Source organism: Syngnathus floridae, chromosome 17 (assembly GCF_059516105.1).
Source record: "Syngnathus floridae isolate MCC-2025c chromosome 17, RoL_Sflo_1.0, whole genome shotgun sequence".
Taxonomy (NCBI): domain Eukaryota; kingdom Metazoa; phylum Chordata; class Actinopteri; order Syngnathiformes; family Syngnathidae; genus Syngnathus; species Syngnathus floridae.
This window is the reverse complement of record NC_142429.1, coordinates 8,152,517-8,177,700: the sequence shown is the minus strand read 5'-3', so window position 1 is coordinate 8,177,700 and position 25,184 is coordinate 8,152,517. Positions and strand designations below refer to the sequence as shown.

The window sequence follows — 25,184 nt, the reverse complement described above, 5'->3', positions numbered from 1 at the left end:
TTCCAAAGCCACACTTAGACTGAAAAGAAGTGCTTGGTAATTAATGGGGACGTGTTGTTCTTAATGATGCAATGCATAGAATGCAACCTCTTATCTTCCTTCAATTATAATTTTCAGACTGCATATGAGATGTGTGTGCTATGCATTGGTTAAAACTTTTATTAACACACACGCACACACACACATACTCCCTTCTTCGATCTCTCCATCCTCCAGCTCTCTTTGCATTAGACGCGCGCCAGCCGACGCCAGCGGGGAAGTGCAGTGAGTGTGCGCACGCTCGTGCATGTTTGTTCGTGCACAGAGAAGCCAATGGGACGAAGAGCTGATAATAGATGCAAATTATCCTGAAACACACATACTACAGAGGGAGACAGGGAGAGGGGGGATGGAGAGAGAGTGAGCGTGTGTGTGTGTGTGTATGTGTGAGAGGGGAGAGAGAGAATATGAAACAAGTCATTTGCAGAAGAGTAAATCACAGAAAAGCCGTTTGAGAGCAAGACAGCGCTCCAGATTTCAACGCTATTGCCGGAATTGTGATGCTCGCTCGCCTTTCCTCCTCCACTTCCCTTTCTCTGGTTTCTTCATCGCTGGATATTTCATGGAATCGGTGTGAAAGTTGTTGTTTTTGCGGCGGCGGCATTGTCTCATGGTCCCGCTCCGGCAGCTTGTCGTCACCGAGATCAGCTCGTCAGTTGTGGCCGTGAGGGGGAACACCACAACAGACTCTCGCTCACTCTCTCCCTCCCCTCCGTCTCTCTCCGTCTGGTGCTCTTTCTCTCGCCTGAAAACATAACCGAAGCAGACAAACACAACAGAGCGCCGCCGCTCACTTATACTCTGACTCTACAGACGGGGGAAAAAAAACAAAAAAAAAAAATCAGCAAAAGATGAGTTCATATTTCGTCAACTCACTCTTTTCCAAATATAAAAGCGGCGACTCGTTACGTCCAAATTATTATGAATGTGGCTTCGCGCAGGACCTCGCCGGTAGCCGGCCCACTGTAGTGTACGGTCCGGGCTCCGGTGCCACCTTCCAGCACGCTCCTCAGATCCAGGACTTCTATCACCATAGCGCCTCAACACTGCCCAGCAATCCGTACCAGCAGAGTCCTTGTGCGGTGACGTGCCACGGCGAGTCCGGCAACTTCTATGGATATGACGCCCTACAACGGCAGACGCTCTTTGGGACGCAGGACGCAGATTTGGTTCAATACAGCGACTGTAAGCTGGGAGGCGCACCCGGACTCGGCAGCGAGGACGCGGAGGGAACAGACCAGAGTCCTTCACCGACGCAGCTCTTTCCCTGGATGAGGCCGCAAGGTGAGAACTTTCTTTCTCTCTCTTTGCGAAACCTCTTCATAAAGTAGTTCGGAGCAAATCTATGACCTGCTTCTCCGGAGGAGGCAGCAGAATATTTGAGATGTTGTGGGAAGCAGGAGACAAAAGTTGCCAATTCACTATTTAATGAAGGTAATTGGGGCTTCCTGTGTTCAAAGCGGAAGACAAAGACATGTTTATGGTTTTATTGCCAGCACCAAAACTTGCGGATGACGGGGTTTTAAATTGCACCAAGCATACTGTGGTGGATGGGCGAGCACAGAGAAGGGAAGCACACTGTGGAAAGAATGGTGTTTATGTGTGCGCGTGCGTGCGTGCGTGCGCATGTGCGTGTGTGTGTGAGGGGGGGGTCAGACCAAGACCAGACCGGACTAGGAAGAAGTCAACCTCATCAGAAAACCCCCGTCTGCACCAGATGGGAAATAGTACAAGAGTATTGAGAGCTCTCAAAGACTTGCTTTAGACATGCAGGCATGACCTGGGTTAAACTTTTACGGCATTTTCCTTTTTACGACTTACTTGTGGTCTTCTGAATTATTCAGCTACACGGGGGCCATGCTGCCTGCATGGGAGAGATGAGGGGGTGTATAGGGGCGACAGAGAGAGAGAGGGAAAAAAAAGAAATGAAGCTCCCTTTTAAAAAAGAAACGAGGTTCGCTTTTATGTTAGTTTTAACACACACAGTGTGTGCATATATGCATTGTGTGAGTGTGAGAGAGAAAGAAGAAGACTCGGAGCTGTGAAGCATTCTTTATTTCAAATAGGAACGATGGCAGAGTAGCTTTATTGTCAATGAGTCTCCCTGCACACACATTGTTTGGATATATATTTTTTTATTTCAGGAGAATATTGCAAGTGACCGTTATAATTTTACAGTAGTCTTATTGGCGATAGTGAAACAAAAATAACAATAAAAGCTAAACACAAAATCTCTCCCTGTTGCCTAGGGCAGTGATTCATCACTGCTGGTAAAATAGCAGCAGGCCTACAAGTTCACTTATGTTTCCGCACCCGTTTCACAAGCCTGTGTAAACTGCAGTGCCTTCTAGCAATTGTGTATTACCACGGACCTGGCTTATGTTGGCTGCATGCTTACTAATTGTCCCAACACCTCTGCGGGTTTTACGGCTTGTAATGTTGAGTTGGCAAAGATGATAATCTGAGGGGATCATATGGTTACAATATTAGTCCGAATTGTTATTTGGTCTATAAACATATTCTGTGCTCGGTATGAGAATCAAAACAGGAAAGGGCGCGCCATACTTGTAGTTCTATGCAATGGAGCTCCATGGAAAATTTCATTTCTGCACATGTAAAAAAAATAATGTCGTGTTGTTGTCTTCTGCATGTGTTAGTTCAATAAATGGGTTAGCACTAAATGCAAAATATGTTGTCGTGAATCCCTATCAAACCTCTTGATAATGTATTTGCAACCCCAAGTTACTTCAGTTAAAATTATGGAAGAGACTACATGACTTTTTTTGTTTTTCTTTGGCGTGTGAGGAGCATATCTGTTGTTTTGAAATAACTTGTGCTTGTTTATTGGTGCTATATTATAATTGAACTGAATTATGCAATCAAAATTAGTTGTAATCATTAGAAACATCGACCCGTATTGAAAACTTATTGTCACATAAAAACACCGGTACAGATAATTAAATTATATACAATGTGAAGAAATTGTTTTAATTTAATCTCAAAAGTCATTGATAGAGAAGTTTTGTCCACCAAAATTTCACTTTCTAATCCCTGATCTTTATGACGAGTGGCATATTTTGTCCGTGTGGTGCATCCATCCCCTTTTATGGTAGGCAATCAAAGCGTAGGACAAACAGTTTTATGGAAATATAATCACTCACATAAATGCCCCGTGTGTGTAATCTGTCGGGAGTCGGACGCCAAGCGTTCACTGTTAAATGCGTTAATATATTTTTTTAATATATCCTTGGATGTTTATGGAAGTTGAGATGCTTTTGTGAGGAATCATGTTGAGTTCCTAAATTAAAAATGTACATTTCATTTTTTGTTTCACTGCACCCAGTTGAAGGAATACACTGTTTAAAGTTTAAATGAAATTATCAGCGGGTGTAGTTAATTGGAATGGGAAGTATTGAAATCGTATATGTCCTTGTAATGCATGTGACTTGTGGCCTTGAAATTAGTAATTGAAAATCACTTTGAATATTTTGAATCATTTATGAACTTAATATTGAACTTGTGGTGAATTTAATTACTTCTCTGTCAGTGAAACAAATCTGCACAAATCTCCCACCGGTGCAGAGCGAACGAATCGAATTCCCCCCGCGTTGAAGTTTTTCCACTAATTGGACCGTTTATGTAGTAGACTTGTTTACGATTTGACACATAACTTTTATTTCCAGAGATTTTATGATTGCAACTTTGCTCTGTTTTGATTTATAATATACACAATTAATTTATTAACAATCAATAAAAAGTGAAAATAATTACATATTGTTTTAAATAATACGAACACATGATTTTTTTTTATTCTGTTGTGGACTCCTTTCATTTAAGTTAAAAAAAGAAAAAGATTCCATTGCTTGTTTCGATATGCATGGGAGACCCAGTCTCTAATAACATATGTCCTCATTCCCCACCTTTTCCTCACCTCCTCCCCCAGTAGCTGCCGGAAGGAGGCGAGGCCGGCAGACGTACAGCCGCTACCAAACTCTGGAGCTGGAGAAGGAGTTCCTGTTCAACCCGTACTTGACCCGAAAGCGCCGCATCGAGGTGTCGCACGCGTTGGCGTTGACGGAGCGACAGGTGAAGATCTGGTTTCAAAATCGAAGGATGAAGTGGAAAAAGGAGAACAATAAGGACAAGTTCCCCAGCAGCAAGAGCGAACAGGAGGCAGTGGAGAGGGAGCGGAGGGAGAAAGAGCTCCGGGATGGTGGGGCAGTTGGTGCGGGAGGTGGAGGAGGTGGAGAGGGTGGAGGTGGTGGAGGCTCCGTGCCCGTAGCGGGAACAGCTGGATCACAGGCGGCTTTGAGTGATGATTGCTGCGAGAAAAGTCAGAAGCAAATGTAGGAAAAAATATAGATTAATTTGGGGAGCTCCTTGTGTTATTTGGTCTGAATTGGGGATTTGATTCTCCCATATATTCACCTTTCAATCGACGGGACCGAACTTTAGTTTGCAAATCGGCGAAAGGCTATCTGATATAGGACTGGAAGGGTCTCCGTACCCACTTCTGCTGACTGAATGAAAAAATAACAAGAAAAAAAAAAAGGAAAAAAAAATCATGTGGAAAAGTAAATAATGAGGGCGGGATTAATCAATCCAACATAGTCTACTTTAGTGAAGAAAAAAAAAGAATGATACCACAATGATAGCTTCCTTTCTTTGGTGAACACTTGTCGTGGAAACATTTCTATATTGTTCGAAGTTTGTCATTAACAATTTTATCTTTGGCAGCTGTATAGTTTTTAAGTTAAAATGATGATGGTGCACTTTTTACTGTACTTCTCACTCCTATGTTGTTGTTGTTATTATGGCAATTGTTATTAATGATGAAGTTGATGGCGTAGCAATTAATGAAATGTCCAACAACATGAAACTGCCTATTTATGCCGTTTTAGTAGGTCGGGTCTCTTTTTTAAAACACTCTAATCGTTGTTTATGGTTTTAGTTCGTTTCTGATTGATGGTGTTTGTTTATGCTGTCTTCCTTTTCTCTTTTGGGATTAAAAGCATGCGCACAGTGCGGTTAATAAAGAGAAAATACTTATAAATAAAAACGATTTTAAAATGTACAACGTTTGTGCGTTCTACATTTTGTTTTGAAGTTTGGCTGTTATTTTTTTTTAAAACCTGTTTGCCTATTTTGGTTCTACTTTGGAGGCATTAGCCTGCGAACCCAAGGCAATTAATGGCATACAAATACTTCCTTGTCCTTTTTTTATAAACTCTCATTTTCAAAATTGCATTTTCTGTCATAACACAGACTGATAAAACTGCAGTTTAAGCCTCTTAAAATCACACGCACACACATACGGGCACACATACAAAACCCTTTGCCTATTCAAACACACTTTTATTTATGGCGCACTCCTCCAATTATATCGTTGCAAGTCTGTGTTGGCGCAGATTTACACTGCTCTCAATCATCATCATATCAAACACTTGCAGCAGGGTTGTTTCCTAATGGAAGGATCAAACACAAAAAAACGACTATAGGTTTAAGCATAAACCCCCCACAATATACGGTTTAACATATGCAGTAATAAAAGCAGGAGAAGGTACATTGAAATGTTGTCATTTTATAGTGTAGGCTATATTAATTTGCGTGTAAAATTTGTTTATTTATTTTCATATAGAGCACGTTATACAGAAGTATGCTCACTTCAAGGAAAAACGTTATTTTCAGACTCCAAGAACAATCGGATTGTGTGGCCTTAAATGGGTTCTGGTATATCACGTTTTGTACGAGGTGATAGAAATTCCAATTTGTCGCAACACAGAACAATGAAAACCGATGAAAACACGCATTTGCTTGAATATACTATACGGTAAGGTACGCGGTTTGAGTCCTACTTACAATTAATCAACAGAATATGATGCCGCCGGATCTATGTTGAATTAAAAAGGAACTAAGTAAGCAATTTAAACCTCTATGGAGGATATCCGTTCACAATGAACGTCCAGTTTGGAAGAACAGCAGAACAATTGTTGCTATGCAACACACGAAAATAGAAATAAAGGAAATAATAGGTTCCACCGCCAACCTGTCACCACTAAAAAAAACATTTGGTAGTATATAAAGGTAGTTTATTTTCTAAACCAGCCGCTTGACGTCATTAAAAGGACAAAAAACGCAAAATAAATAAATAAATAAATAAATAAATAAATAAATAAATAAATAAATAAATATGACGAATTTTACTTTGACTTTAGGATGCATCTGCACTTCTCATTGTTAACTGTAACTCAAGTGTAAAAAGCTAACCAATGTAAAACGTAAAAAAAATTATGTGATGCGTAAAGTTTTTGTCCATTCCAAATTATCTCTGATTAAATGAAATGGAAAAAAATACGAGTTTGTAACGAGGAGGCGCCAGGCTGCTTCCAGACAGCAATATGAAAGTGATTGCCACTGACCCGAACTTGCCATGTTTGTGCTTGTGCTCCAATATATTGACCAGGGGATTGTTTTTTTTTTTCTTTTCAATCTCCCAATAAAAATAAAATTCAGCAAAACGTATGGGTGAGGAAGATAAGGTGTGTGAACACTGCAAATTGTTCTCAAGGGAAGATAGCAAAGATTGCCTAGTGGTGACATTGCCACTTCGAGAGGATAGATAGTCACCCAAACCTCTGTCATCAGGTTTACAGTTCAAGTGTGTGAAGTTTGAATAACTTTGAATCAAGCTGAGTATCTTTATTGGCTGCAAGTTATTTCATTATTAAAAAGAGCATAGGATCTATGGCTGTGCAAAATTCAGAATTTTGGGATTTAATTCAATTAAATTTAATTGAAATGATTTGAATTGACTCCAAGCCACAGTATTTTTCATTGAAATGACAGGATATTGAATTTAATTCAACGTGAATGATAGAAACTAATTCTCATCACATATCGGTGAGAATGAGACTGAATTTCAAAAATCCATCCATCCGTCCATCAATCCAATTTCTCAACCGCTTGTAAAAAAATTCAAAATGTTTTGGCAGAAATTTTAAAGAATTAGATAAAGCAATGTATTCTGGGTAATGAAGTGCTGCTTTAACATAATCTCAAACAATCCCCATCATGATTGAGGTGCGTTCATGGGCTGTTGTAAAATTGGAAATCTCATTTGTAGATGTCGGCTACTCTAAATGAATGTAACACAATGACAACAAGCATTCTTGAAACTTGAATTAATGTATTTTATACATGCAATATATATTAGGGCTGTGTTCAAATCAGCGGTAATTTGTTCACTTGTTCGATTTGGAATGGCGTATCAATAATCTATAATTTGCGGAGTCGGATTTGAGGATGTGACGTCACGGGAACTGCCATTTTGTTCACAGCTGTTTGCGGGAGCCCTCTGACAAGCAAACAAATTTAAGACAGGAATGGCGGTTGATACAAAAACCTGCTTCCTAAATCCTGTCCACTACTAATGCAGCAAGGAGGAGGATAACTTAAATGTGGCCAGAGAAAAGGTAAAAATACATTTTTACATTCTTTTCGAACTCTTGTCGCTTTAAACGTTACATGTGTGTGCATGTTTTTGAGTGCATATTTGTTTCCACATATTTCTAAGAGAAAGAACAACCAAAACCAGCAACAGAAACATAAGATAAATAATAACAATGAATAAACTAATACACTTACTGCAGACATTTATAAAGAATATATTTTATTTAGCAACAGTAACATTGAAGAACATATCTCTTCCCGTGTATTGCTCTTATTCTGAAAGTCAAAGTGTTGTACTTCTGGTGGCAGATTGTCGTTGGCTTACTTATCGATGAACGGAACTTTCACTAACGTCGCAACAAAATCAATCAAAATATATAGTTATATATATCAAAATATACATTGTTATATATATATATATCAAAATATATATTGTTATATATATATATATATATATATATATATATATATATATACTATATCCCTATATCTATATGTATGTATATATGTATGTATGTATGTATGTATGTATGTGTATATATATATAGTGTAACAAAAAACCTCAGCCATACAAGTTTAAACATAAGAAGTTAACTTCTGCAAAACTTAACAAAAACCACAATGTTAGCATGGGTTCTTGCAGTGGAAGAACAGATGGCTGTGTCAGTGAGAGGGCAAAGAATGTTTCTATGGTTCGACCAAATCATTTCATTAAACATTTTGTGTCGCCTTGGTTGCGCAGCGGTTACTGTCAGTAGCTCAAATATGCCTGACTGTCTCTTTCTTTTTTATACAACCCCTCCTCTCTCATGCATTCTCAGGGAAATCTTTTATACTCTGTGACCTCCATAAAACAACAATTTAAGACTTAGTGAATATTCATTAGTTTGTATTGTGTTTAAGAATCTGCAACAAAATACAGCACTCGTGTAAATCACTGCGCCATTGCTTGTCATTGCAGCCTACTGTACATTGTGTGCTGAAAATGGTGATGATGAAGACTGAGAGGATCCCAGTTTCTTCAAACAGCCAATAAAAACTGTCATTGACTTGCAAGAGGGAGCGGGGTTTATACTTAAGCAACGGAAGCATTCGATTACAGCTCTGGCCTTCCTATCTTGGGTTTGCATGTTCTCCCCATGCCTGCATGATTTTTTTTTTCCACGTAATTCAATTTCCTCTCACACGAGATGCGTGGTAGGACGTTTGACCACTCCAAATTGTCCTTAGGTGTGACTGTGAGTGTAGATGGCTGTTTTTCTATGTGTACTCTGATTGGCTGGCAACCAGTTTAGGGTCTACTCCGCCTACCGCCCGAAGACGGATGGCTCTGGCACCACGCTACCCTCGTGAGGATAAACGGTTCCGTTGATGAATGAATGAGTACAAACACAGAAAACCAGATCATTTTATAATTTGCTGGTCTATTGTAATAATGTCAAGTTAAAAAATCATATTTGATTTGGCTGGTATGACGCTTTTTATGACTTATGTTGTTTGTGGTCTGCTGTGTTGGGCACAGCCCTGTTTCTCAGGCACCTGAAAAACACTGAGCATTTTCTAAATATTGGTGAATAGATCATTTGCAATTTAATAAAGAGAGTTGCATTTTAATGGGTACTAATTTAATTTTAGTGCTACCCTGATTACAATAACAGTGCAATACAGTACAATACCGTGTTTGTATAAATCAGCCTTTAGTTCAAGACCAAAACGACTTTTGCTCTTGAAAGGCATATCTTCAGAGCCTATCTTTATATTATTAGAAATATTCAAAACGTTTTACTTATTTTATTTGAAACTCTGAAGTATATTAAGGTAGCAATTGTTTTTAAAAATTTGCGTTTGGTCTATTTAAATTGAAAACGGAAATAAATATTAAATTAAATTATTACGACAATATTTTTTATAGTTAAAGCATATTAGAATTAATGGCTGTATTTTGTACATACTTTTTAAATGACTTTCGATATATTTTTCTAAAGTCACCATGACGGTTTGATCGTGATTGCGTTATGCAATGTGAAGACAGGAAGTGTTTTATAATCCAGTTTATGATTTTTGGGAACCCCTCCCCCCAGCGCTCTTTGGCAGGTGGCATGCAAATATAATCATGATCAATAAAAAATGGTTATAGAATACATATTAATGCACGAGGAACAAGCTAATGTTCGGATATAGGTGACTTGTTTTTTTCCCCGTTGTGTAGGCTACAATGAGAAAATTCACGCATGCAAGCACAGCAAACACCCAGGGCCTAAAATTCGAACCAATCACTTAAATGGTAGACGACGCAAAAACAATCTACAGTCTGAATCGGGCGAGAGATTTTTTGGAACTCCACGTATTCATGACAGTTACCTGATTTTGTGTGCATTTCTTCATTATTAGTATTCACCCATTTTCAGAACCGCTCATCCGCACGAGGGTCGCGGATGCGCTGGAGCCTATCCGAGGGGTTCACCCTAACCTGGTTCTCAGCCAATTGCAGGGCATATTATTATTATTATTATTGTTATTATTATTTCCATACATTTCTACAAATGTGTATTTTACCCATGGTAAGAGAACATTATTCAGCCTCGTTTCGCTTGTGGAATTAATTAAAAATGGAATGTTCTCCTGATACCCGTATAGCAAATCTTGCAAAAATAGCCGAAATTTGCTTAATCTGCACTTGAAATGCGATTTGTACTTGTTAGAGATCGCTACATATTTAGTTTATTTTAGGTTCGATTTTATTTGTGCACAACTACTTATTTCAGCGTTAGTAGTTTTCTTTTGAATGCAACAAAAACGTAAGAAAAAGTAATGACTCGCCCGTACATAAAATATAAATCAACAGATACCCCGAATCAGAATCTGATTCATTTGTATGATTTCGTCAATGTTGTGAGAGAACGTTACCGCCGCAGAGCCATGCAATCTCCTTGTAAAAAACAGACGTTTTTCCTTTTTGGTCAATAAAATCCTTATCTAGCTCTGCAAACCCTCTTCGCTCCGAGTTCCAAGTTGCAAACATGGGGGTTCGCCGTCAAGCGGAGAGGCTGTGGAGCGTGGGCTTTACAACGAGTCCTGGTGACTTTATTGCACCCACCAAAGGGGCGGGAAGCCAAATAAAAGCCCAAATCGCACAAAGAAACCAAACGAACAAGGTATCGAGTGGCCTGTTTCAAACAGAACACTCTGTGCTGTGCTTCTGCCGGTTTAAATTTTAACCTAAGATATTTGCAAGAGGAAGTCTCGCGTCCGTTTTAGCAATCGTGTATAAGACAGTTTTGAAGGAAGCCGCACCAAATTGTTTAATTACAATATTGGCCCATTTCCTTTTATTATTGATTGTGTAAAATAACCAAGGATTAAGATGAAAATTGTAATTGACGCATAGCAATGGCACGGTCAAATTATACTTTGGGACTTGGTTATTCCTATACGTAAGTAGTATGGACATAACTGGTATATTATTTTACCTCATCTAATAGCTAATACGCGCCGTTTACTTCGTTTTTGCGCAAAAATCGGCCATGCAGTCCTGCCTTCACGTGGAATAGTAAGAACGGGCGCTATGTAATAATAATATTAAAAATAATAATGTATTCACATCTCCAATTTTAGCCACTGTACCGTATGCATATTAAGAATATAAATAAAATCGCATCGAAACCTGCACTACACATCTTGTGGCAGGAGGCCCGTCGGTAGTTAAACTGGTGACGCATCTTGTGCCGCAATGCGAAACTACATTTACGCATCACGCGCTTGTAGCTTATTCAGCTGCTAGCCTAGAAATCAACACTATACGCATTCAACTCAATTTAAAACCTAATGTTTCCCTTTGCAAGAACTACAAACAAACGAAATGCGAGTGAATCTTGTCCGTCTGCCTTTTTTTATTTTATTTATCAAGTGGCGCGTCTGTATTTTTGTTCATGTTTTCCAACCAAGCAATTGGTTACTGACTAGACGCGTGTGTCGCTCAAGTTGTGTTGTCTAGGTCTGTCTGATCATTAGCTGCAACAAGATTTTATATAACCAATATGCTTGTATAAATACTGCAAATTTGTTTAGACCGAACATACAGATTTTATCTTTGTATATGTGGCGAGTGGTGCAATGCTTAAATGAAGAGAGGCCAGCAATGTTTGAGAGGGGGTGAAAGGCTTATTTCAAGAGCAGAAACAGAAGAAAATGGCGGAGAGAAGAGTGGACGAGGGTGTGAGAGCAAAAACCTCTCTCGCTCTCTCACTCGCAACATCCACCACAGAATTGCTATAAATTCTTTGTTGTTTTATGAAAATTTACAACTTTGTGATACAAGTTTATGAGTGGCCGCGCGCAGGGATTGGCCAATGGACTGGTCATGTGGACGCCCTTAACGTGAACATGAACTTTTTATGATTTCCCAAGTGGCTATATTGCTGCGGCACTGCTCTCCGGCCCGAATCAGCCACCTCCGCTGAGCCCAGCTCCGCAAGCCTGCGTTGACGCGGTGCCGAACGTCGAATTTAGCTCGCTTTGACTACATGCTGACAGGAATGTTGGTGGTGGCTGTGCTTGGGAGCCACGGAGATGTTGACACCAACCCGTGCTAACCCACACACCCCTCCTCCTTCTCATCATCATCATCTTGCTCTTCCGGATCTTGCTCCTGTGTGCTATATGGCTCCGCTTTCGTGTGGTCCCGTGCTGCTGCCTGCTCCGAAACGGCGCGCCGACTTTTGAGCCATGAGTTGGCGGCTCTGATGACAGCGGAGAGACTTGCAAACGTTTCTACCTCCTTAGTTGTCCGTTTGAGTCATTTTTGTCAGTGATGCTGCTGAAGATAGCGGGGGCGGCGATGAAGCCGACGTATTTTTTACAACTGGTTGACAACCCAGACCCCGATTTCCATCCTCCTCCACCACAAACTGCCCTCCAATTTGCATGCTTCCGGTGCGCATGCACCAAGACCGACTGGTTCCCCATGGTACCGGGCTAACGTGTTTGCCCGAGTGAGCTGCAGGTGTTTCGGACTCGTGACGGACAAGCAGCAAAAAAAAAAAGAAAGGTAAGAGCGCTTGGGTGCTGCATGCACGCTGTTGACTTCAGCCATGTTAAATGAACAAAACAACTGCAGCTTCGCCCTATTTTGACGCGTCTTTCTCGGTTTCCTCTTTAAAGCGTTGAATAATTACACCAGAAATATTGTTGGGATTATTTACGCAGGAAACAACAAATGAAACTGCAGTGTTTCAGTAAAAAATAATAATCAAGAAACGATTTTCCCTTTTGTCTTGCGTGCCATTTAGACTACTGCTGACAGACTTTCTTCATATTGAGAATAGGGATGCTTTAATATCGTTGTTCATTCAAATGTGAGACTATTGTTTTGCTCTTTCTGTCCACGTTGTGTCAATATGCAGCCGTCTCTTTGTCTTTCCATCGCACGCGCGCGTGCGTGAGCGCGCCCTGCCCACTTTTATGACTTCGCTTCCCTTCTCACTTCCTCCCAGCAGGTGGCTGGTATCTTTTTCTCCCCTGATTACCCCTCCACCCATTCCCTTGCTCCCAACATGTGCAGATGCACATCCTGCACATTCTTAAATTTAGGATCAGCCCGAGTTGTTGTCTTTTAATGTATCAGCTGCAAGCATGTTCTTTAGCGTGATGATTCTCATGCATATCCCACAATGTAGATTTATTACATCTCGTATGCATTTGGCTATACTAAGCCAACAACTGTATTGCATATTTAGCTGCACGTTAACCTACCAATGTACGTGTAAAACTTGGTTAAAAACAATCCAATTTGGGTTGAAAATTGGACAGACCCATGAGGTTGGATCAGTTTGACCTAACTTCCTGGTTTGCTTTACCCGAAACAACCCCTTTATTATGATATATATATTTTTTAAACAATTTAATTTCACAATTTCCCGGGTCGGTCCAATTTATAACCCAACAGTTTATTTATTTTATTTAATTTATATATATATATATATATATATATATATATATATATATATATATATATATATATATATATATATATATATATATATATATATATATATATATATATATATAATACACACACACACATACATACACTAATTTTGTGTGTGTGTGTGTGTGTGTACATGCATTTACAAATGAAAACAGAATATTACGGAACAACGGAATATTCTTCAATACCATTTTTTCTAATTTTAGTCTCGGCCATGCACTCTTTGTGAATGTAGTCATTTCTATTCTTCTCATTTCTTAAATAATCTGCCCAAATCTGACGTCCTATCAAACCGCAGAGACCTCGTTTTTAAATCTCCAAATTAATTAATTCATCATCAGTATAATTGCAAATATTATTGGTACATTGCCCCAAAATTTTGCAACTCTACGAGCGATGGTCCGACAGACAACCAAACAGCTCAGCTTCACACTTTGCTCGGTTGCTCATGAGTAACCATCAAAATGCTTTGGTGCCATCTAGCGACTCATTGGTAGTAATGTCTAAAGCTATGCACAGACGTGACAACCTTACTGATGATTCAAAGGAACGCTTGCTATGCGGTTGTGCCTCTGTGTTATGTTAGCTCGTCTGTGTGCGCGCGCGCGCGCGCGTGTTCCTTATTCTGGACATGCATGTACATCGGTTGTACATGAATATCTTAACAGGCAATATGAATTTAATATTTTATTATGAAAGTAGTAGAGAGTTACGAAAGTTGTCCACATTTTTTTTTCCAGTGTACTGGTAGAAAAGGTCAAGGGCCTGCATTGTTGAGTCTGCTGACGAACTCTGTGAAATGAATCTGAAAGAGGCGAGTGTTCATGCGTGCATGTGGTGGACCGTGGCGGCAAGGTGTAACCCCTAACCTTTTGTTTCTGCTAGCGAGCCTTCTTTCTTTATTTGTTTGATGTGAACTCAGCTGGCGACAGATTGGTGCTTCGCCAAGGTTAGGCATACCCGCTGTTACCCTGTGTTGAATGAGGCGTGAAGCATGCGTGAAACTGGACTGTGCCATTGCGCGCTTTGAAAAACAAGCTTGAGGGGGGAAAAAGTTTCTGCAGGTTGGCTAAGGTCTCTAAACAGATCCAAGCAAAGATCCTGTGCACGTGATTTTTTTTGCTCACGCGTTTGTGTGAAGGGCAGCATGGGGTGGGGCCCTCAGTGTCCCCTGGTCCTTCCAATATATGCATCCAAGTGAATGTGAGCATAATTTATGACTTCATCATCGTCAGAGGGGGAAAATTATCTTTTTTTTCACACCCTATCGAAGACAAATCCATATAAATCCTCGCTTTCCGTTATTTATGCTTTGGTGAACAGCCAACGTTGCCATCGGATTCGCGATGTAATTAGATTACAAGTGTGCAATCCATCATGCTTCACCTTTTTAATAAACAAGTGAGGACCACAAGCAAGTCAAGCCCACCAGCAAGTCAATCTTTAAAAAGAAATGACTATAATATAAAATATCAATAATAATAATAATAATAATAACCAACGAAAAACAAAACGGGACGTATGCCTACTAGCTATTTACGCATGTCCGTTCTACGTCCTCCTTTTATAAGAGAAACAGTCAAAATAGTTTCCAGCCACCTTTGTGGTACCTTAAACGTCGCTTTAATCGTTAACATGCCCCGGGGTCGCTTTGGCGGGCGGACACAAACACGAGCTTATAGTGGCGTGAAGGGCGAGCTTTTGCTCCCTTGAAACGATCAGTATATTACAGCACCAAAATTCAAGTCAGTAAATATCTTTCAGTTTATTATTAACTGCGGCTGCGGGGTCGGTCAAAAACGACGCGCGTAAAGTAGGAGCGGGAAAACACAGGCTACAATGAGTTACTCAGTTAAATTTATAATAAATATTCACAATATATATATATTTATTATATATATTTATATTTATAATATATATATATTATACACACACACACATTTACTGTTTTAGATCAAACAAATTAGAATAAATCCAATAAATTAGATTTGCTATACACCGATGTCTTCGTCGGTTGGCCGCATTTAAATCTTTTTTTTTTTTTTGATTGCAAAGTACAAGCAACAAGACTCAATATACAAGTAAATCATTTGACAATAATTGTGAGTAAATACCCTGTCGAAAACGCGGCGTAAAAATTGCTCAGGGCCACTGTGCGCCGAAAAGAGAGGGAATGTGTGTGAGCGTGTGTGTGTTGCTATTTTTATTGCTTTATGACTGTTATTGACTCCTTGTAAAACCCAAGGAATGGGGAGTTAAAAAAAACAGGCCTGTAGCAAACAGCAGATGAACAAATGTGCTGTGCAGCACAAAGAACGGCACACACGCACGCGCGCACGCGGGAACGCGCTCCCAGGGACGCAGTGAAAAGAGCAATAAAACCATAAAGAAGCCTCAAAAGTTTTGCTCCATTTGAATTTAGTTGTCATGATTGTTTTTAAGTGAGGGATTCCGATTTTTTTCCAGATGCTCTCAGTCGGTATTCAGCGCATCGGTTTCCAAATCTACCTTGCCAAAATGCAACTAAACGCGCTTTGGGACAAAAAAAATAGTTGTACTGGAATGATTTCTTCGGGGTTTTTTTTATATAAATGTGATTCCGATATTTTCTTTCAAATTGTCAGCTTTATAGACAGGAAAACTGTCAAAGGGACTATAGTAAATAAATGGGGAAACTGTGTTTAGTCAATTAAAACAGACCCGTTCGGATATAATGTTATTTTATTTTTCAATGTTTATTTATTTTTAAAACTCCAATATATGCGAGCAGCGCGAATAGGCATGACAAATGATCACAAACTATTTGAATCGCCTTGTTGTCTTGAAAGTTATCCAAAATGTTTCAGCCAATTCAAAATTATTTATTGTTAAATAGAAGTGGACGTCGATTGCTCACGTTCTATCTCAGATTAAATTCTAAAACTAAAATTACTGATAAAGAAAAAAAACGGTGTAGTGACAACAAAGAAGAATTTTATTTCACAAAATATCTTAACATATATTTGGTATATATATAAAAATGGATGCATGCAAATGCCGTTTAGCAATGTACCTATATGACGTTACCGTGAACGCACCAAAATTACATTGCGGCTGGCTGTACATTATTTTACGCACTAGCAGCACCTTCGCGCGTTCCCTCCTATTAAGGCCAAGCCTGCACTGTCCCCTGCCATGCAGCGTTGGTAGACATTAATGATTAAACCGCAGTCAGCTCCAACACAATGCTGCAGCTTCCCGTTCCCACAAAGCAGAGAGGAAACGGAGCGTCCTGCCATTGCAGGGAGATGGAAAGATGGCGAAAGGGGTGGGGGTGGAAATGAAAGTTGAAGAGAGTTCCTCCGTCTGTCTATAGTGATCTTGCACAGAAACTGAGGTTTAAACTTATTAGCTGACCCGTGTTACTTCGCAGAGCTGCGAGAAGGCACGGACGCAGGAATGGTGGGGGGTGGGACACGGTGAAGTAAAAGTAAAAATAGAGTCTTTGTCTCGATTTGTCAGCCATACTGTCTGCAATATGCCCATTTAGACAAATCGGGGCCTATAAGGGAACGATTCATTGCCAAAGAGAACGACACAGTGAGACTGGTTGTATTTATTTCGGAACATGCAGTGCAGGGTCACAACGTCGTGCAGAATGGCTCTTCTATAGGAACAATAAATTTGTGATATGTAATATCTGCGTGATATTATTAACATTTTGTTCAGTATCAAATATTAGCCTATTTTATGCAATCAACGGATTATTTTAGGCTATTTAATCGTCTGCGGTCTTCTGGCATCCGATCGGTTTCACAAAATCAACACGGGCATAAATCAAACCGGGTATGTTTGTTTAGCAACACTTCTGTGGTATGTTTGAAATGAGAGCCACACGCAACAACGTTTCTCCTCGTGGCATAAAAAAAAAGCCTCACCTGATACGCTATATTATTTCCGTCTACAAGGTGGTCTAAGGCACCCACACACTTTTATGTCCGTGTACAGTGTAACCTATCACAGATTAAATCCAGGATCGCACGCTTTATAATTGGAGCTATATAATACCACCAACATGCGCACAAAGGATCGCACGCGAGCGCTTGCGTAATATATTTTTGCCGAAATTATTTGAATGTGCTGTATTATTTGCAAAGTGCAAGGAATATGTTTTATTGTTTCCATTTAGTACCCCCCCCCCCCCCCCCACACACACACACACACACACACACCCTCGGGGCTTGAGTTCGCTTGCGCTGCGCATAAGTGCGTTTGTGAGCCGCCAGTTGTTATGGGGCCCAACAGACGGAGACACAGGGAGAAAGAGAATCAATTTAACGCGCGAAAGACTCCGAGTCTGATTGCGCAATGTCACCGGGAACCAGATGACGATTGTAAAAGTAGATTGGAAGAGAATTAGCAAGAGAGGAAGGGAGATTGGAAAGTGGAAATGAGAAAAGAGCGCACACACGTACATTGACGCGCACACGCGCGCGCGTCGTGTTCTCCTCCGCCTGGGTATAGGAAAACGAGTGAATGAATGCAGGCACAGAACCTTCTCATTGGTCAGGGTGTGGTCAGCTGGTTCCTGCTTGCCTCCACCTACCTTACCCCTCATCTATTTTCCTCACCCAATACCGCTTTACACACAACGCGCACACAAAAACGCACGCCCGCGCGCGCACGCATGCTGATGCCCCCCTCTCCCTCTCTTTTTCTGTATGTGCTCCACACAAGCCAGACTCCCCGTGTCCCCTCTAACCCTCATCAACCTCACCCCTCCTCCCAATCTGCGATCAACTAAGTGATAGCAGCAGCCCGTCGAACTGTCGGCTATAAAACACAACAAATCATAAAGTGCAGGCTGGGGAAGCAGATGAAGGAGGACTGGAGGGAGAAGCGTTAGCTTTTAGCCGATAGCCTCATTCTACTCCTCCTTCTTTTTTATAACGCGTGCACGTTGTTGTTGTTTCGCACCCTCCTGTCCTGCCCTCTGCTCATCTCCTCCGTTATTATCCACTTTCATTGCCTACTGTCCTCATGAGTTCCTATTTTGTCAACTCCTCTTTCCCCGTTGCGCTATCGGGAACGGGTGGAGGCGGGCAGTCGGCCGATTCGTTCTTAGGTCAAATCCCTCTCTATTCCTCTGGATACACCACCGATCACCCGCTCAGACATTACCCGGGAGCTGCTGCAGCGGCGGCGGCGGCGGCCGCGGCTTACGGCGCGAGCGGAGGTAGCGCGCAGGAGAAGCCCTACCCGGCTTCTTATTACCAACAGGCGACAAACGGAGCCTATAGTGGGCATCGGACGGCGGCAGGGGTTGCTGTCGGTGCCGCAACCGGCGCAAGTGCGTGTGACTATGCTGCGGCTGCTGCTGCCGCGGCGGCGGCGGCCGCCACAAGCTTTTACCGGGACAAGGACTACGCGTGCAGCCGAGAGGAGCATCCACTCGCATTGAGCCAGGATGGCGTGCCCCGCAAGACGGACTGCCCGAGTTTGAGTGGCAAGGGGGTCTTTGGTGACATCGAGGATGACAAACAAACGGGGTCAACCCACATTTATCCGTGGATGCAGCGAGTGAACGCCTGCAACGGTGAGCTTTCTTTTCTTCCTTCAACGCATCTTCCTTGCATATTTTATGATCCCCCATCATAAAACTGACGTTTGTTTCCTCTTTGAGATTCTCCCTTTCCTTTTCCTCCTCCTCCCCCTCCTCCTCCTCCTCACTCCCTCCTCCTCTTCCTCTCCCACGATTTGTTTTACGATCACCGTTTGTTGGCCCGTCAGTCACTACTCGCTATTTTACTGTCCATCGTAAAACGGGTATGTTTTGGTTGGAGCTGTTAGTGTAGGCCGATGCCGCTACCGAGTAGACGAGAGAAAGAAATCAGATGATGAAAAAGTGGCACGTCTTCAATCTACATTAAGTCTGTCATCTTTTCGTTTGACAATAAAAATTAATAATGATAATACAAAAAAGAAGAAAAATAAGCATAATAAAAAGAATTATAAAGAAGAAACGGTAATTGGTTGGAATAAACTAGACCAAAATCATACTGACACTAAGTGAAAGTAAAGTTAGCCTTTTACAAATGCCACGTGATTGTCCCGAAAAAAAAATAAAACTATTTAATTTGATTTTAACATTCAGATTTTGACGAACACGATGTCATGAGCGATACCCGGGAGATGCGTTAACCAGTTATGAAATGGGAACATTCTCTACAATGAGCACAAACAACATAATTTGATATTTAGAAAGAGCACCCATGCATGCACTTAACAAGTGATGTTCTTTTTTTTCCCATTTTATTCCATTAACATAAAATTAAACTGTTGAACTGTTAATTGTTAGCCCAGTGGTTATTTGGTCCTGCCTGTGCGTATTGTACATAGTTGATAATAAATGAAGTTTTTTTTTTTTACGTCCAAACATATTTAAACTGATTTAATTCTGTGTTGAAATAATTCCCCCTCGTCAACGTCCTAACTCTTTCTTCAATTCTCTTTCTCTCTCAGGGGTATTTGGGAGTCCCGGCAGGCGCGGGCGTCAGACGTACACCCGCTACCAGACTCTCGAGCTGGAGAAGGAGTTTCACTTCAACCGTTACCTTACGCGCAGGCGGCGGATCGAGATCGCGCACGCGCTTTGCCTCACAGAGCGCCAAATTAAAATATGGTTCCAAAACCGGAGGATGAAGTGGAAGAAGGAGAACAAATTGATAAACTCTTCATCCTCCTCTTCATCCACAGTGAACGGGGTCGATGAAGAGGAAAAACTGACGGAGTAAAAAAAAACAAAGACTAATAAATGGAAGCGATAGGAGAAGATGGTAGAAAAGACATTCTGATGAATACTTTGTCATCTTCTTCCTTAAAGCGCATTCATTCCTTCAACGCCCTTGGTCTGAACTTAAAACTCTGGGAAAGTAACCTGTGTTTAATTGCTTTGTATTGTTTTACATGAGAAGAACCGAATCGGAGCCATATATGACCCCCACTTCCGTCATCATTCAATTCGTTTTTATCTGTGATTTGAAAGGAGAAAAGGGACGTCGTTTAAAATGCTACGGTGAGCAAGATGGTACATTTTGCTTGGTGCGTTTTGGTGGTTTAAAACCAGCCGTGTTAACGTGTTGTTTAACAACAGTTACATTTTCCAAAAAGCGATTAATTTTCTTTTTGCGCGTATGTTTTTCCTCTCTCCTATAAGCACTTGAATTTTAATCACTGTGTTGATTTCTTTGGTATAATTTACAAAAACGGGTCTTAAACTTTTAGTATGACCCGTACACAAAATTAAGAGAAAAGACACCAAATGTAAAAACAATGTGTTTGTTTGGCACTCATATTTAATATGTACTGTATATTTGAAAAAAAAAGCTGGGTCAAAATCCCAATACATATTGAGCTTTAGCATCATTTTGTAGGGGAGGGGGAACTTAAGGTAATACTTGACGGTTTTACTTAAGCGGAGTGGTGGTGTGAAGTTGGGGGAATAACATATTGTTGTTATTCCATGAACTACTTTAAGTATTCTGAAATGTGGTCATTTAGAAATTGTATATTTTATGGGCTTTTGCATTGTTTGGTTATTATGTCTGTGTTTGTCAAGTACTGACCAATACTACCTATATGTCCAATAAAATGTAAAGAAATGTAGTTTAAGTCTGCAAAGAGGTTGCTTTTTTTGTCCAGGTAAATTCATAAAAATAATAATAATAATACTCAGCCAGTCGGCATATCTCTATATAATTTCTTCTAGACAGGGGGCACAATGTTGCTGGTGGTCCGAGCTAATTGATGAGCTGGCCGATGGGGTGAAAGTTGACCTGGCCTCGAGCTGAGCGGCCAGACACGACACCCATAAACACACACTTCACCCAGACAAAGTGGACAATGTCCTTGTGACCCTTTGAACCATGCTTGTCCCCTGTGTGACCGTACGTTCCATCCCGCAGGAGAGAAAGCTTGACTTTATTAGTACTCGGGGGACGAAAAGGCGAAAATGAGGCACAAATGAAGAAAGGGACAATGTGAATTATACTTATAGCCCACTCCAGCCAGATTTCGATTTTGATGAAACAATTAGTCTTTGGCAATTTTTGGGGGGGGTCAGATAAGCAGAGTGCGAATTAAGGTGAATATGTTCGCCTATAGCGTGCAATGTGTGGTCTTCTTTGGGCATGCATCATTTATCGCCAATGGTGATAAAGTCTCGTTCACTTGAAGGATATTTTGAATGATTAATTTTAAAAAAAATCATGACATATGAGTCACACCGGCTTTTTACATCCCTGCTCAATTTTTTTTTCCAGCAGGAAAATATGACTAAAATCATGCAGTGACTATTGTTGCGTTGCTGTAGATTGTGTGTGTGCTTCTGCAAGTTTGATTCCTTGAATGCACTTGCGTACGATTTCCTCTGATGCTCTTATCAAAAGCTGCTTCTATTCACCATTCATATAGCTTATATTAAGAATAGAGAATGTTCACAGTTGACTAAGATTCAAATCTAAATCGACTGTCTCTCTTGCAAGAAGACTTGCAGTATACCGAGTATGAGAATTGAACAATAACAGTGTAGTCATGTTTATATAATTTGTATTACGTGTATTATAATTTGTGTTGTAATGTGTGCTCTAACAAAACCTACTTTGATATCGTAATGTTATTTTCTATTTCATCCGGGGAAGCCAACAGATTTGCTTTTATATTTCAATGACTAAAAAAATTAGCGCAAAGTTCACTGGCACATTTTCCTATAACAAAATTATTTTCTAGCATGTTTTTTTTATATAAGACACCAAGAATGGATAGCAAAGTGCAAATTGCGGCTTAGTTCGGATACACTTGCAAAGATTTGAAGACTCGCGTAGTGAATTTCATCACCTCCGCAAACACCCCAGTCATTTTGATTGCTGCAATAAATTCTAACAGTAGGTGGCGCTCTGAGCTCAGCTGCAGCAATGTGTGCACGCGTGTGCGAGTGACAGAAAGGGAGAGAGAAATTGCCCCCGCCCATGCCTTTATCATTAGAAACCTCAGAACATGAATTACCTATCCAGTCATCGGCGAGAATTTACGACGGGTCAACAAAAGCACGTGACCGCTCCCTTCAGCTCTCTGCCCCCCCCTTTTGCGCCCTACCCATCCCACTCCCTCAAACATACACTCACCACCCCACCCCCATATTTGGACGGCGCATACATAGCTAAAAAACCAAGTACATCGCCATAATTCAAACTGTACATCATAAATCGATGAAAGACAGCGCGTTATAAGGACCACGAGAAATCCTCCAAATTAAGATTCCTATAACATTAACAATACGCAGCTCTCTAAACCCACCTAAATGAGCTCTTACTTTGTAAACTCGTTCTCAGGGCGCTACCCAAATGGCCCCGACTATCAACTGTTAAATTATGGAACCGGCAGCGGCGCATTGAACAGCGGGGCGTACAGCGATCCCTCCACGGCCGCGATGCACCATGCGACTGGCTCTTACGGCTATGGCTACAATGGTATGGACCTGACGGTCGCGAGCCGGGGAGGGGGGAACACCTCAAATACTGGAGGACACTTCGGGAGAGCTTCGGACTCCCGGAGCTTTAGCCCTCTGGACAGCGAGAAGCAGTCGTCCAGCTGTTCCGTCGCCTCCGTGAGAGACTCGCTTCCGTCAACTAATTGCGGAGACGATAAGCAGAGTAGTCGGAGCTCGTCTCCGGTCTCGGAACAAGCAGGAAGCGTTCTTCTAAACTCCCTTAACCTACCCTCAGCCACGGGAGCAACACATCGGTTCACGGAGCTAAATGAAAACGCAGCAGAAGCAAATGGAATGCAGCACAACAACCCGGCCAGGGGCGATCACCTAATACAGCCTGCGCGGAAACAAGAGGGCGGTCAGGCGGCCAGCTCAAACTCGGGCAGCGAGTCTCCACAGATATTCCCCTGGATGAGAAAGCTGCACATTAACCATGGTATAAGCGTAATGTATATCAATAAATCAATTAGGTAGTATGCATTTTACTAAGCCTTGTGCCATTGTCTGTATTTAGAAACCAATTGTTGCATCCGTCTTTGTAGTTTAGAAAATTCCACAAAAGTGTCATAATTCTGCCAAGATAGCGCGACAAGCAGGGCAGTAAAAGCAACGGGAGAAATGCAGAAAAGACGCAGCCGGGTGGGAAACGGGAGGGGGGGAAAAAGGCCAGCAAGACTTTTGAGGTTGTTGCTTAGAAAATTAAAGCTTTATCTTACGTGTGAGCACTTCATGAGGCAGAAGATGGGGTAGTAAACGTCTCCCCCCAATGCGACTGGAGAAATAATGGGGCGTCGGTGAAGCAGAATAACATTCTAAAGCGAGGCCTTTATGCTCTTGTAGAATGAAATACAATTTGGAAAAAGGTGCTGATAGTTCCGAACACTTTTGGGGGAAATGTAGTTCACTAATATGTGCGTGGATAACCCCGTTATATTTAATTGTGTCCATTTTGTATTTTTTTCCCGCTCATATAACGTGTTTGTCCGCTTCAAAACCCTCAGATATGACGGGCCCCGACGGGAAACGTGCACGGACGGCGTATACCCGCTACCAGACACTCGAGCTGGAGAAGGAGTTTCACTTCAATCGCTATCTTACGCGCAGGCGGCGGATTGAGATCGCGCACACGCTTTGCCTCACCGAGCGGCAAATTAAAATCTGGTTCCAAAATCGAAGGATGAAGTGGAAGAAGGACAACAAACTGAAAAGTGTGAACCTTGGAAGTACCGGGGCAGTCTTCCAACCTTAGCAATTATTCATTTTGAATCATCCACTCATTAGGCCTATAAGGGAGATTTTTGATTTCTAAAGAGAGAAACCGGAGATCAAAAAATGCCATCGATGTAAGATATCGAGAGGGAAAAATTGGAAATCAACTTGGAGCCCCATGCAAATGAAAATTTATTCATGTCCTCATTTCTGACGCAATACTGAATATCAACACGGCACTTTCATTTCTTCATGCATGGTGGACCAGTGTTTTGGGTAAACGTGAAACTATGGTACTGTGGTAGAGTTATCGTGTTTTCGTTTTGGGAAAAAAAAAACAGTACAAGTCTTACACCTCTTATCACTCCCCCACCCTCCGCAAAAAAAAAAAAATCTTCAGCCATCCTGGTGAACATTTTCAAGATGTTTATTGTAAGTTATTTGAGCCTAACGTGTACGTATAGTCGAAATATTACAATTTTGAATGCCTTTAAATTCTGCTCTGGAGTTTTTGGTCTTGTGTGTGTAAATGCGCCTTTTGGGGGGGGGCAACTTTTCACGCAATTTTGTCCTCTCCCTCTTATTATATTGTCATTGTGATATGTGTTTAAGTAAATCAAAATGCATTTTCAATATATGGCTGTTGCATGATGTTATCAGCTCTGGAAATTTTTGAGTTCTTTTGTGTATACATTTTGACAAAATATTGTTATTGTGCTGTTGAGTCACACCGTATGATACAATATAATTTTGGAGCATATTCCGAAACGCAAATTACGGCACAGTAATAAATGACTTCCTCAATCAAAACGTAATATTAACCTTGTAATGGAATATTAGATACAGCAATCGTACCATTGTTGGGTTGACCTTCTGACCGAATAGAACCAAACATTGATAAAAGAAGAACTTGAAGAAGAGTCAAACATTGATAAAAGAAGAACTTGTACAGCTAACGTCCACTATGGACACATA

The 25,184-nt window shown here is 41.0% G+C and overlaps 3 protein-coding genes across 6 annotated transcripts; all 3 read left to right on the top strand.

Annotated features, from left to right (window-relative positions):
- Positions 1 to 395: 395 nt before the first annotated feature.
- On the top strand, positions 396 to 5,116 carry hoxb8a (homeobox B8a). 2 transcript variants are annotated; one of them, XM_088357711.1, is made up of 2 exons: positions 396 to 1,323; positions 3,986 to 5,116. In XM_088357711.1, exons 1-2 carry the CDS (start codon positions 891 to 893, stop codon positions 4,387 to 4,389), a joined length of 837 nt encoding a protein of 278 aa, XP_088213837.1. In that variant the 5' UTR covers positions 396 to 890; the 3' UTR covers positions 4,390 to 5,116. The 2 variants fall into 2 exon arrangements, with proteins under 2 accessions (XP_088213837.1, XP_088213835.1); XM_088357709.1 differs by having other exon boundaries at positions 3,983 to 5,116.
- Positions 5,117 to 7,359: 2,243 nt separating this feature from the next.
- Positions 7,360 to 24,844, top strand: LOC148384176 (homeobox protein Hox-B5a-like). 3 transcript variants are annotated; one of them, XM_088357015.1, is made up of 3 exons: positions 7,360 to 7,511; positions 22,843 to 23,436; positions 24,002 to 24,844. In XM_088357015.1, the coding sequence occupies exons 2-3, from the start codon at positions 22,941 to 22,943 to the stop codon at positions 24,247 to 24,249; spliced, it is 744 nt and encodes a 247-aa protein (XP_088213141.1). In that variant the 5' UTR covers positions 7,360 to 7,511; positions 22,843 to 22,940; the 3' UTR covers positions 24,250 to 24,844. The 3 variants fall into 3 exon arrangements, 2 of the variants coding, with proteins under 2 accessions (XP_088213141.1, XP_088213140.1); XR_015853255.1 differs by lacking the exons at positions 22,843 to 23,436; positions 24,002 to 24,844 and adding an exon at positions 8,450 to 9,102; XM_088357014.1 differs by lacking the exon at positions 7,360 to 7,511 and having other exon boundaries at positions 22,645 to 23,436.
- On the top strand, positions 13,671 to 21,092 carry LOC148384177 (homeobox protein Hox-B6a-like). Its single transcript, XM_088357016.1, has 2 exons — positions 13,671 to 19,049; positions 19,976 to 21,092. Exons 1-2 carry the CDS (start codon positions 18,494 to 18,496, stop codon positions 20,245 to 20,247), a joined length of 828 nt encoding a protein of 275 aa, XP_088213142.1. The 5' UTR covers positions 13,671 to 18,493; the 3' UTR covers positions 20,248 to 21,092.
- Positions 24,845 to 25,184: the final 340 nt, after the last annotated feature.

Excerpts from the sequence above, each read along its gene's own strand:
- hoxb8a (XM_088357709.1), top strand. The coding sequence starts at position 891 with ATGAGTTCATATTTCGTCAACTCACTCTTTTCCAAATATAAAAGCGGC. Across the intron at positions 1,324-3,982 it reads TCCCTGGATGAGGCCGCAAG|TAGCTGCCGGAAGGAGGCGA; the intron begins GTGAGAACTTTC and ends CTCCTCCCCCAG.
- LOC148384177 (XM_088357016.1), top strand. The coding sequence starts at position 18,494 with ATGAGTTCCTATTTTGTCAACTCCTCTTTCCCCGTTGCGCTATCGGGA. Across the intron at positions 19,050-19,975 it reads GCGAGTGAACGCCTGCAACG|GGGTATTTGGGAGTCCCGGC; the intron begins GTGAGCTTTCTT and ends TTTCTCTCTCAG.
- LOC148384176 (XM_088357014.1), top strand. The coding sequence starts at position 22,812 with ATGAGCTCTTACTTTGTAAACTCGTTCTCAGGGCGCTACCCAAATGGC. Across the intron at positions 23,437-24,001 it reads AAAGCTGCACATTAACCATG|ATATGACGGGCCCCGACGGG; the intron begins GTATAAGCGTAA and ends CAAAACCCTCAG.